This window comes from Leptodactylus fuscus, chromosome 3 (assembly GCF_031893055.1).
Source record: "Leptodactylus fuscus isolate aLepFus1 chromosome 3, aLepFus1.hap2, whole genome shotgun sequence".
In the NCBI taxonomy this organism is placed as follows: domain Eukaryota; kingdom Metazoa; phylum Chordata; class Amphibia; order Anura; family Leptodactylidae; genus Leptodactylus; species Leptodactylus fuscus.
In genome coordinates this window covers 55,529,406-55,541,340 of record NC_134267.1, presented here as the reverse complement: position 1 = coordinate 55,541,340, position 11,935 = coordinate 55,529,406, and the positions used below count along the sequence as shown (strand labels likewise).

The window sequence follows — 11,935 nt, the reverse complement described above, 5'->3', positions numbered from 1 at the left end:
TGCTACAAGGTTCTGTTATTAGTTTGATACCAATTTTTCTGCTGGAAGACTCTTTTTAGGTGCGTTTTGTTCCTGTCATGGAATGAAATAAAGGAGTTTTTCCCCAAATCGAATTTTTATACTCATGACCTATCCATTAGTATGTGAGCTATAGGAGTCCAACACTTGTTGGAGATAGTATCTGCACACTATGAGGGAAATGTATTAAGATTGGCAATTCCAGTCTTAGGCTGAGGCCCCATGTTGCGGAAATGTAGCTATTTTTGTTGCAGATTTTGCTGCGGTTTTTTGAGCCAAAGGAATGGATTTAGCAGAAGGGAGAAGTATAAGAGCATCCTATATATCGCTCATTCCTTTAGTAGCCATTCTTGGCTTTGGCTCAAAAAACCACAGCAAAATCTACAAAAAAAAAAGCTGCGTTTCTGCAATGTAGGGCCTTAGGCTCCAGCTTTTTTTGTGGCAGATTTTGCTGTGGTTTTTTTTTAAGCCAAAACCAGGAGTGGGTTCATCAGAAAGGAGTAGTATAAGAGCATCCTATATATTTTCCATTCCTTTTGTAGAGATTTTGGGCTTTGGCTCAAAAAACCACAACAAAATCTGCAACAAAAAAGCTGCGTTTCAGCAACATGAGACCTCAAGGGTTTTCTCACTCCAAATCAAATTTTCATAGGATAGGTCAGCAGTATGTGGTGTTTGGGGGCCGACACCTGGTCCCCTTACAGATCATCTGTTCTAGCAGTTCCCCAAGTTGTTAGTGGATGGGTGGCACATGATGCAGCACTGCTCCTAGTCAAGTGATAGAAGTGACGCTGCATAGTAAGCACATCGCTGGTCCCAGAGAGCTATTTCTATTACTTGAATAAGAGAAGTGCAGAACTTGCTGCCTGTCCACTAGCAGTTTTTGCACCTAGATGCTACAACAGATGACCTGTGCTGATCAGAGAGTCAGACCCGGACAGATCACATACTGATGACACATCCTATGGATAGCTCATCAGAATGAAAATTTTTTGAGGGGCAGGAAAACTCATCGGCTAAGGCCTCATGTAGCAAAGCTTAGCTAAAAACCCAGTGAAAACGTGAATTTTTGCAGTATTTTTTTTTTCCCCATATCAGGAAAACTCCAGCTAAGGCTATGTTCACATAAGCGTTCGCCCCCCAAACGGACCCCCCACTATTGACTTGGGCTCAAAAAAACTGCAGCAAAATCTGCAACAAAAAAGCAGCTTTTCCTCAACGTGGGGCCTCAGCTTTATATAACTTCCCCTCATCGTGTCACAGGAGTACAGCAGACACATTGCCTAGGTCAGGTCTCACAGCTGTACACACAGCTACTGTACATGGGAATGTGACAACTGCAGGAGTGTGAGAGGGAAAACCTCCAGGCAGCTACTGATTGGCCATAAGGAACTAGGCCCCGCCCAGCTACGGCAGTCACGTCGCCATGACAACAGCGGCCTAGCCAGCCTTCTGCATGGTAGCTGAGTGTTTTGCCAGTCCTCTGACGTCACTTCCGCGCACACTTTCGGTCGGTGCTTGCCCTACTTCCGCCAGTGCTGCCCGGTGTGCCGCTGGTATAGAGAGGATGACCTCGCTGAGAGCCTTCACCTGCGACGATCTCTTTCGCTTTAACAACATGTGAGTCCAGGGGCGGGGCTGCGGGATATTTAGGAGCTTTCCTTTATCTGTGCGCCTTGTGTGTTCCCGGGTACAAGTGTCCTAGGCCTGCAGTGCTGGTGTCTAGGAGAGAAGCCTAGTACTTTGTAGTGGAAAGCCAGCACTGAAAAGAGTAGCCTCATAACTATGTAGGGGGTCTGTTATGGGGGAGCCCATGAGCAGGTCTTAAAGGGGATGTCTACTCTGTTTTACTTTGAGGCTCGTGCAGTAGTTTGCCCACCATGAGCTGTATGTGAAGTCACCTGTAATGGGCCAATCACATGAACACAACAGGCCAGGATTGGTGTCTCAGGTTCTAGGATTATATCTCATTATGGCAGTATATATGATGTGTATGAGGGTCTTTTAGTTTATATTCACATTATATATATATGTATCATTGAAAAGACCCCAATGTACACGCTAAGTCTGGGATCGTATCATGTGTATTTATGCTGGGAAAGTTCCCAATGTACACGCTAAGTCTGGGATCGTATCATGTGTATTTATGCTGGGAAAGTTCCCAATGTACACGCTAATGCTGTGATCACATCATGTGTATGTATACTGGGACAGACCCCAATGCACACACTAAGGCTGTGATCACATCATGTGTATGTATACTGGGACAGAGCCCAATGTACACACTAAGTCTGGGATCACATCATGTGTATTTATGCTGGGAAAGTTCCCAATGTACACGCTAATGCTGTGATCACATCATGTGTATGTATACTGGGACAGACCCCAATGCACACACTAAGGCTGTGATCACATCATGTGTATGTATACTGGGACAGACCCCAATACACACACTAAGGCTGTGATCACATCATGTGTATGTATACTGGGACAGACCCCAATGCACACACTAAGGCTGTGATCACATCATGTGTATGTATACTGGGACAGACCCCAATGCACACACTAAGGCTGTGATCACATCATGTGTATGTATACTGGGACAGAGCCCAATGTACACACTAAGTCTGGGATCGCATCATGTGTATTTATGCTGGGAAAGATCCCAATGTACACACTAATGCTTTGTTCACCTTATGTGGGAATTTTCCCAGCATACATATATGTGACCAGAATATAACCTTAGCATGCACATTGGGATCTTTCCTTGCATATGCACATACGCATGATGTGAACACAGCCTAAGCATGTACATTGGGATCTTTCCTTGCATACAGGTAATGTACATGCTAAGGCTGTGTTACTGAGTTTGATCTCTTGGTACAGCCATAGATAGCAGTTGTAGTGACAGACACCACTTGTAGCTCCGCTTCCACCTGTCATGCTTTCTCAGAGAGGACATTGACCTGATTGTTAAACCAGACATTTGTGGTCTTACAGATCCGGTAGGTCACTACAGACATGTGGTGTAAGGGCCCTATTCAGTTACAGTAGGGGCTGTCAGGTTCAGCTGACATGTCTGTAGTGTTGGCAAAAAAAGCAGTGTCTGCGTGTGGCGCTATTTTTACTGTCAAATATAACAGAATCTGATACAGATGTGAACCTGTTTTTATTGGTTTTGCTGCTCTCAGAAAGGTGCATTGATCTTGGGAGCTCTAGGGCACAGATACATTTGTTGGGACTGGTTAACAACCTAATGTACATGACTTCCTCCCAGCACTCCACTGATGGCCGATATTGAGGGAAATGAGACTCAGAAAGCAGCTTTCTCCTCGCTCCCTGTTCAGAGCACACGCACACAGGTGTATGAGGGGAGTGGAATGTGTGTTAATAAATCCTCATGTCTGTCCAGCACCTATCATAAAAGCACTGCACATGAGTACCCGCCACAGACATTGTGTCCCCCTGGGATACACCTGAGGAACCTAAATTTTATGTGAACTGACCTATGAAAGAAACTTTTTCACTTCATTTTCTAAAGCTGTCAGATAACTACATGCTGTTTCCTCAGAAACTCCCCTGTGCTTTACACTGCAACTCTGCCTGTTGGCGTTTGGTGTATATCATAGTCTACAAGCTACAGTAGAAAACAACCGCTGCACATATACTGAAGCAGCTGACGTTCGGTCAGATCCACTTTACTGTCATGGTTGATGATATATTGTGTGCTTAGTTTATTGTATTTTGTGTGTTTGGCTCTTTTATGCACTTAATAATTTGTGTCCCCTTCTTCTACAGAAATTTGGACCCTCTCACAGAAACTGTATCCTTTCTGAGTAATATTATATGTATTTTTATCTATTCTATATATGTCAGCTATATTGTTCATATGACATTGTGTAGTCCTCTTAATACAGTGACCTACTTATTACTTCATATTACCTTAACAGACTCTGTAGTATGGGATCCCCTTTTACTTACAGTATCTGGCACACTGGCCGGAATACTTCATTGTTGCAGAGGCGCCAGGTGGAGAACTTATGGGTTACAGTAAGTACTTTTATATAGCACAGTTTACATGGCAGGAATAAGTCACTCACAGTGTACAGCTGACTCTACTTACACATCAGTGTTGTCCTATCCGTTCTCCTGATCCGTTGCAGGACCAGAACAACAGACAGTAAATGTCTTGTCTGGTGATTTCTGATAGACAATCCAATGCCTCGTATCACATTTAGGCCCAGTTCACATCTGCGTTCGGGGATTCCGTTCCCATCTCCTCATTTTTCGTGCAGAAAAACCTCATATAGTCTATGAGGTCTATGGGTTTCCTAAGGTAACCGCTTTTTATGTGGATTCGTTTTCCGTTCAGGGAGTCCCCAAGCGGATCCCATGCGCAGATGAGAAATGGGCCTTGCTGTTGTGGGGTGAAAATGAAAGAGACGATAATGGAAACCAGACACGTTATTTACCGTATTTTTCGGACTATAAGACGCACCTAGGTTTTAGAGGAGGAAAATAGGGAAAAAAAATTTTGAAGCAAAAACTGGTAAAATATTTAATATATGGGAGTTGTAGTTTTGCAACAGCTGCAAGGCCACATTGACAGGTGACCCTGCAGCTGTACGGGGATGCATAGAGCGTTTTTTTGCGGGGCCAGCTGTACTTTTTAGTTATACCATTTTGGGGGATATCTATTGCTTAGATCACCTTGTATTGAAAAAAAAAAACAGGAGGTGATTTAGAACTTTTATTTATTTCATATTTTTAAAGTTTTTTTTTTTTTTTTTTTTACTATTTTATTCCCCCCCGGGGGCTTGAACCTGCGGTCACTTGATCGCAAGTCCCATAGACGGCAATACAACTGTATTGCCGTCTATGGGACATTCTGTCTATTAGTATTACAGCTGGTCATAGAGACCAGCCGCAATACTAATATATAGCAGTGACAGGCCTGGGAGCCTCATTAGGCTCCCGGCTGTCACCCGAACAGGTCGGCTCCTGCGATATCGCCGCGCAGGAGCCGGCCTGCAACTTTACAGGTACGGGGCCGGTGGGGACCGGCCCCGGGGGAGAAGAGGCCACCGATACTGACCTGGCATCCGCTGTACTAGAGAGGCGGATGCCGGGGAGGGATAGACGCCGGGGCCTGAGACATCGCTACGATCCTCTGCCCTGCATGAAGCCAGCGGCGGGGGCACGGAGGAGCCCCTGCCACTGCTGGCTTCATGTAGGGCAGAGGATCGCAGCGATGTCTCAGGCCCCAGCACCTGTAATGGCGTCTATCACTTGCCGGCTTCCGCCTCTCTATTACAGCGGATGCCAGGCGCCACCTTCAGACTATAAGACGCACCCTTCTTTTCCCCCAAAATTTTTGGGGAAAAAAGTGCGTCTTATAGTCCGAAAAATACGGTATATTATGGGGATAATGTCCATCCTTAGGGAGAGACCACCTTTTCAGGTGTGTGGAGACTTATACAACCATAGTTGCTCCACTGCAAAGGAACATGGGGAGAATATGCAAATCTGTCTCCCAAGATGTAAACAGGGAGACAGTGCCTCTGTTATGCCGCCCTCTATGGGAAGCACCCTGAACATCATGCCCGACTTTCCCAGAAGTCTTTACTGCATAATGCGGGGTTATAACCAAATCAATTTCTCAGCTACTGATGGCACCGTTTCTGTCTGGTTGGACAGTCGGGCATGATGTTCAGGGTGCTTCCCATAGAGGGCAGCATAACAGAGGCACTGTCTCCCTGTTTACATCTTGGGAGACAGATTTGCATATTCCTCCCACATTATTTATATGTAAGATTTGCCTGTCTTGGTTTCTGTTTAGAAGCTAAAACACAAATGTACACGAAGCCTAATGCTGCATTTACCTATTTGTTTTTCTGGTGTGTTGGTGAAACATATCCCAAGAGACCAACTTGGCTATAAAGGGGTCTATTGGGTGTCTGATTTTTTTGCTCAAATCAATGGACGAAGAAGTCAGGCTTCCAGGATTTTTTCATCTCGCAATTTCTGATGGATATTTTGACATAGATGTGAACATTTAGCCTTACCCTGTTTCCGTATAGTCGAAGGGGTCCATCAGAATCTGTTTAATAGGTTCTATGAGAGACCTGAAAGAATGTGATAATGAAGCTGGTGTGAACGCATCCTAATTCTGAGAGGAAAAGATATCTTACATTGATGAGCAGCAAGACCAGCTCTGCCAGTGGCGGAGTTCTCATAGGTCCTACCAGTCACTTCATTATCCCGGTCCAATCTTTGTAAGAGAGAAATGGAGGCTTGTCTTTTATGTGGAATCTTTTCACACGGCATCCGCAGTGTACTGTATGTTTACCATACGTGACCCGAAACTTCCTAGGAATATATAATAATGAAAACCAAAAAAAAAACAACCATTTTTTTATCTGTATGGAATAGTGCAGCATGAGTTTTTGTTTTAAATAAACATGCATGGGTGATAGATGATGGGCGCTTTCCTGGCACTGTAGGCTTTGCTTTATTGTCACCAGTGTCACTGTGCAGGATAAAGGCTAGCTTAAGCTTGACTTCTAATATTACTGGCCTTGTTATAGCCACAAGGAGTGTCCCAGGTTGCCTTGTACTGTACATGATTCTTAACTGCTTGCATTGGATAGATGTAGGTCATGTGTTCAAAGGTTGTCTGGCCAGGAAAAATGTGTATATATTGTTCATAAAGGGCTATAAAAATAAAAGAAGCAATATGTGCCAATCCCGACTCTTCCGTTCCAACACCGCCTTGGTGCCCTGCCATGCTACTTTTCTTGACTCATCTCAGCACAGGAAATGACACAGGCGGTTTCTGTGAGTCAGCTTGGAATTGGAGCCTGGGGGTAAAACTGGACGTTTTGGAATGGAAGCAGTAGGGATCAGCAAGGTAATACTATTTATTTTTAACCTATTATGAGCTGTATATAACTTTCTTTTTTCCCTGGAAAATGACAACATAGGTGAGCGCCCAGGGAGTTGTCGCTAACAACCTTCCATAACATGCCTGATCTAACTCGCCGTAACTTTGTGTGTAATGCAGTGTAAGGCCATATTATTCTCCAAGTAAATAATCTTCATTTTGTTACAGTAATGGGGAAGGCGGAAGGATCAGTGGCCAGGGAGGAGTGGCACGGACACGTCACAGCGCTTTCTGTAGCCCCTGAATTCCGGCGTCTTGGTTTGGCTGCTAAACTCATGGAGCTCCTTGAAGAAATTTCTGAAAGGTGAGATTCTGTTCTGTGTGTACCCAACATTGTGGATTTTATGGTCTGTGCTAATGTCTGCTTCCTCGTATCCAGGAAAGGAGGGTTCTTCGTGGATCTGTTTGTTAGAGTGTCCAATCAGGTGGCGGTTAACATGTACAAGCAGCTGGGGTACAGTGTGTACAGGACCGTGATCGAGTATTATTCAGCCAGCAATGGAGAGCCAGATGAGGATGCCTATGGTAAGCAGCAAGAGGGATGGTTTTTTTCTCTACTTTTGATGTTTTGAATACAATCCATTGCTTCATGTAAGTAGCCATTTTAGGATGGAGTATACTCTTCTGCCATATCTGACATTGGGCATGAAGAGACGTATTTGCATGGTTAGCGGTACAGTCATCTAAGTAACCATGCAATGCCCAGCGAGTTTCATGCTAAAGTGCTTGTAATTCGAACATTACCTGTGCATGATACTCAATGGGCGTTGTACAGAGGTGTCCAGGGCCATATCGGAAGAAGAGTATTCTTTTAATGGAAATATCAGCAGGGCTCCAGATTATTTTCCTTATGGCCGCCTCTTAATCTCACATATTTTTTGTTAACCCGTTAAAACATTTACAGACAGAAATTACTGGGTCAAAGCAACTTGTTAGACATATCGGTCAGTGTTTCCATAAACCAGCATTAGCCATATAATTGGTCATGTAAAAGTCTACCCGCAACACTGAACGATGCCAATTCAATTGGTCATTTGGTAAAATATTTTTGGCAGGAACTGGACTGCTGTAGGTACTGTTACTTTTTTGAACTAGATAAACCCCAAAACACTGATTTGTGAAGCCGTAGTCCACATCAGCACACAGAATGAAACCACAGGGCGCTGTCCATGACCACCAGATAACCTGTAGATAGTGTCGTAATTATCTCTCCCCTGCAGGTAATAGTGTCCCCCCACTCATAGATAAGTGTCCTATCTCCCCCTACATCAAATAGCGCCACCCCACATAGTTAATAGTGTGCCAGTTATCCTAAGTGTTCCACATAGATATTGGTGACCCCCACAGGTAATAGTACTCTCTCCCGTCAAATTAAATTCCATACAGTTCAGGCCACAAAACTCTAAAGAATGTCATACTTATCTCTTTTCTTCCTGCAAAACGAGGATGCAGTACCCATCTGTGCACCTCTTCTATTGTCACGCCAGCACCACTATAAGCAGCGCCATAGAACAGGAGACAGCATGGCCAAAAGGACATTAAAAGAGGTGCACAGCCCAGTGCCGCATCACCAGTTTGCAGGAATAAGAGGTGAGTATGAAATTCTCTATACCTGGAGACAGAGTCGTGAGGGGGCCTATGAGACTCCTTGGATTGGGGGATCTTGCTGCAATACTCAGCTTCCCAAAACATGTACCCGATGCAGAAATGATATAGACATTAGTAGTAGAGATGAGCAAGTACTATTTGAAACGGCCGTTTCGAATATCACGCACCCATAGAAATGAATGGAAGCGGCTGGCAAGCAGACTTTGCCGGAGGCTGGCCGCTTAACCCCCTGCGTGCCGGCTGCGTCCATTCATTCCTATGGGTGCGTGCTATTCGAAATGGGAGTTTCAAATAGTACTCGCTCATCTCTAGTTAGTAGCATAATATGGAACAGAACTTAGGCTATGTATGTATGTGTATAATATATATGTCTAGTGTGTGTGTGTACACATGGGAAGCCACACTAAACACTTGCCCTAGATGAAGACATGCCTTGCTCCAGCTCTGCATACAATGTAAGAAATCTTCCATTTCCTAGTATACATTTAGTGTGGTTTTTGTCAGACTGGGTGTGTTGAGTTTAGATTGTATGTGGCTTCTATAGATTTGCTTCTAGTGGTGTAACCTAATACAATTCTGTTCATCCATTCATGTGTTTTATTTGCAGACATGCGGAAGGCACTTTCCAGAGACACAGAGAAAAAGTCCATCATACCTCTACCACACCCGGTCCGGCCAGAGGACATTGAATAACCATAGCTGTGGTTCTTGGGCAAAGTCTTGAAGATCATATTTGCATATTCTGTGTATTTAGCACAATGTTACATTAGTCCTACAGCGTTCGCTGCATTATCTAAAAAACTGATAAAAATATTGTGATATGGTTACGTTCCCAAAAAATCTTTTGCACTACCATGTCATTATACTTTTAGACACACATCTTTTTAGGCCTGGTTTTCATTCATGTCCTACTTCTGGCATTTTGGATTATGACATGGCCTGGATAACTACATTAGTTCAGACATGTAATGTATCTGTTCATTCTGATCAGGTAAATGATTCTGGTAACACAGTTATCACAAATGGATAGATTCATGGTGTGGGAACAGATCGCAGCAGAGGAAAGCCTTGTTCCAGAGATTAGCCACGTGCTATTGTCTACAAAGTCAATTCCATTTTAAGCAAGTAGGAGCTCCCAAGTCAGAGGGTTAGTATTGCCGTATGTACCTGCTCAGCGACAGATTCTTTATGTTGTAGATCAAATCATTGCTCATCAGACATCAGTGTACATACATTCACTTTGATATAATACTGTGAAGCATTACAATACTGTGTATCATTTACCTCAGCCACTCGCTAGATTACGGAGACCTTCCTGGACCTGCCGCACTGATAGGAATGTGTGAATATTAATAGAAGGCGGTGACTTTGCCCAGGAACCTTTTGTATATACTGCTTCAGTCTGCCAGGCAGCTGTAATAATGAACTGCTCTGTTATGTGCTGCAATTTGCTCCTTTGTATAGGAGATAATGATGCTGTAAAAAGCTGATGTGAAACAATGGATGGAATAAAATGTGCTGCTGTTCTAAACACCATTGTCAATACTTGTATTTGGGGGCAGAATTTAGTTTTTTTTAATCTTAAAATGAAAACATAGAAATTCTTTAAATGTTAAAAACCTGGGGATCCTCTACCACTCTATAATGACTAATAGAGTCTGTGCCCCTGCTGCCGTGATCACAGGACCTCTGATTCGCACAGAAGGGTGCATTCACACTACTGATACGCTGCCTGATTCTGAACGTTAAAACACGTTCAGAATCAGCGCGTACAAAGCAGATCCCATTCATTTCAATGGGAGCCGGCATACGAGCGCTCCCCATTGAAATGAATGGGCTGCTTTTTTCACTACGAGCGCTCCCATTGAAGTGAATGGGAAGTGCTCGCGTTTACGGCTAGCTCTGCTCATTCCGAGCCGTACACGTGAGCACTTCCCATTCACTTCAATGGGAGCGCTCGTAGTGAAAAAAGCAGCCCATTCATTTCAATGGGGAGCGCTCGTATGCCGGCTCCCATAGAAATGAATGGGATCTGCTTTATACGCGCTGATTCTGAACGTGTTTTAACGTTCAGAATCAGGCAGCGTATCAATAGTGTGAATGCACCTTAAGTTTGCGTATGATACATTATAAGTTATCTTAGAAGTTCTCCCTGCTAGTCTTTGTGTTAAACTTGAGTGGAACTAAAAAATATGGATGACCTTCCCTTAGAGATTGTCCAGAATATTTATTATTTTATTATATTAGGCCGCGAGAGGTGGAAAGAAAAACAAGACAAAAAAACAAAACTCACCTGTTCCCCATGCCTCCGAGATCAGTCTGGTGCTGCTGCTCTGATGTTTTCTTGTGAAGGATGTCCTCGCCAGCTGTGACATACGGGGTCCCTTTCCTAAGGCTGCTGATTGGTCTCAGTGGTCACATAACCGCTGTGGCCAATCAGCAGCCCAAGGACATCACAGTGGCCTCAGAGGTCACTTCTGCTAGAAGAAAACATTGGAGAAACGGGGACAGGTGTTTTTTTATTTGAATAAATTTATCCTGCACAAACCCTTTCCAAGTTTAAAAACTTGACTTTACACAAAGACGCATAGAAGCCCAGAGGTGTGAAGGTGTACTGCAAAAAAATTACTCATACTGCAGTTATTCAATGTCTGTCTCAAACTCAGGTTGACTGCAACAGACATTAAAGAGGACCTTTCATGGAATTCAGCACACTGTCAGTTTTCCCGATCTGTGCCCCGGGTGAAGAGCTATCAGTGCCGGTGCCGTAGCTCTTTACAGTCAGAAGGGCGTTCCTGACAGTCAGTCAGGAATGTCCTTCTTCAAAGCAGCGCCTATAGTGTAGCTGTACAGTGTGAGCGGGGAGGAAAGCCCCCTCCCCTCCTGATAATACTCGTCTATGGACGAGTACTGTGAGCAGAGGGAGGGAGCGTTCCTCCCCGCTCACACTGTACAGCGCTATAGGTGCTGCTGGGAAGAAGGACGTTCCTGACAGAGTGTCAAGAACGCCCTTATGACTTGTGAAGAGCTACGGTACCGGGACCGAAAGCTCTTTACTCGGGGCACAGATCGGGAAAGCATACAGGACACTGAATTCAGTGCACTGTTGGCTTTCCAGCAGTATATAGACCTGCCTGTGCCCCGGACCATGAAAGGTCCTCTTTAATGTCTGTTGCAGTCATCCTGAGTTTGAGACAGACATTGAATAACTGCAGTATGAGTAATTTTTTTTGCAGTACACCTTCACACCTCTGGGCTTCTATGCGTCTTTGTCCTGACAGGTGTTGGTCCTGCTTATCAGACATCAATAGCATATAGTGTGTGGCTAACAAGGGAAATCCCTCGCTCCATGGCGACTCCCATCTT

At 44.3% G+C, this 11,935-nt stretch overlaps 1 protein-coding gene across 1 annotated transcript; it reads left to right on the top strand.

Moving 5' to 3' along the window:
* Positions 1-1,520: 1,520 nt before the first annotated feature.
* NAA20 (N-alpha-acetyltransferase 20, NatB catalytic subunit) lies at positions 1,521-10,098 on the top strand. Its single transcript, XM_075266586.1, has 6 exons — positions 1,521-1,638; positions 3,817-3,841; positions 3,978-4,068; positions 7,130-7,265; positions 7,341-7,486; positions 9,177-10,098. The coding sequence occupies exons 1-6, from the start codon at positions 1,586-1,588 to the stop codon at positions 9,260-9,262; spliced, it is 537 nt and encodes a 178-aa protein (XP_075122687.1). The 5' UTR covers positions 1,521-1,585; the 3' UTR covers positions 9,263-10,098.
* Positions 10,099-11,935: the final 1,837 nt, after the last annotated feature.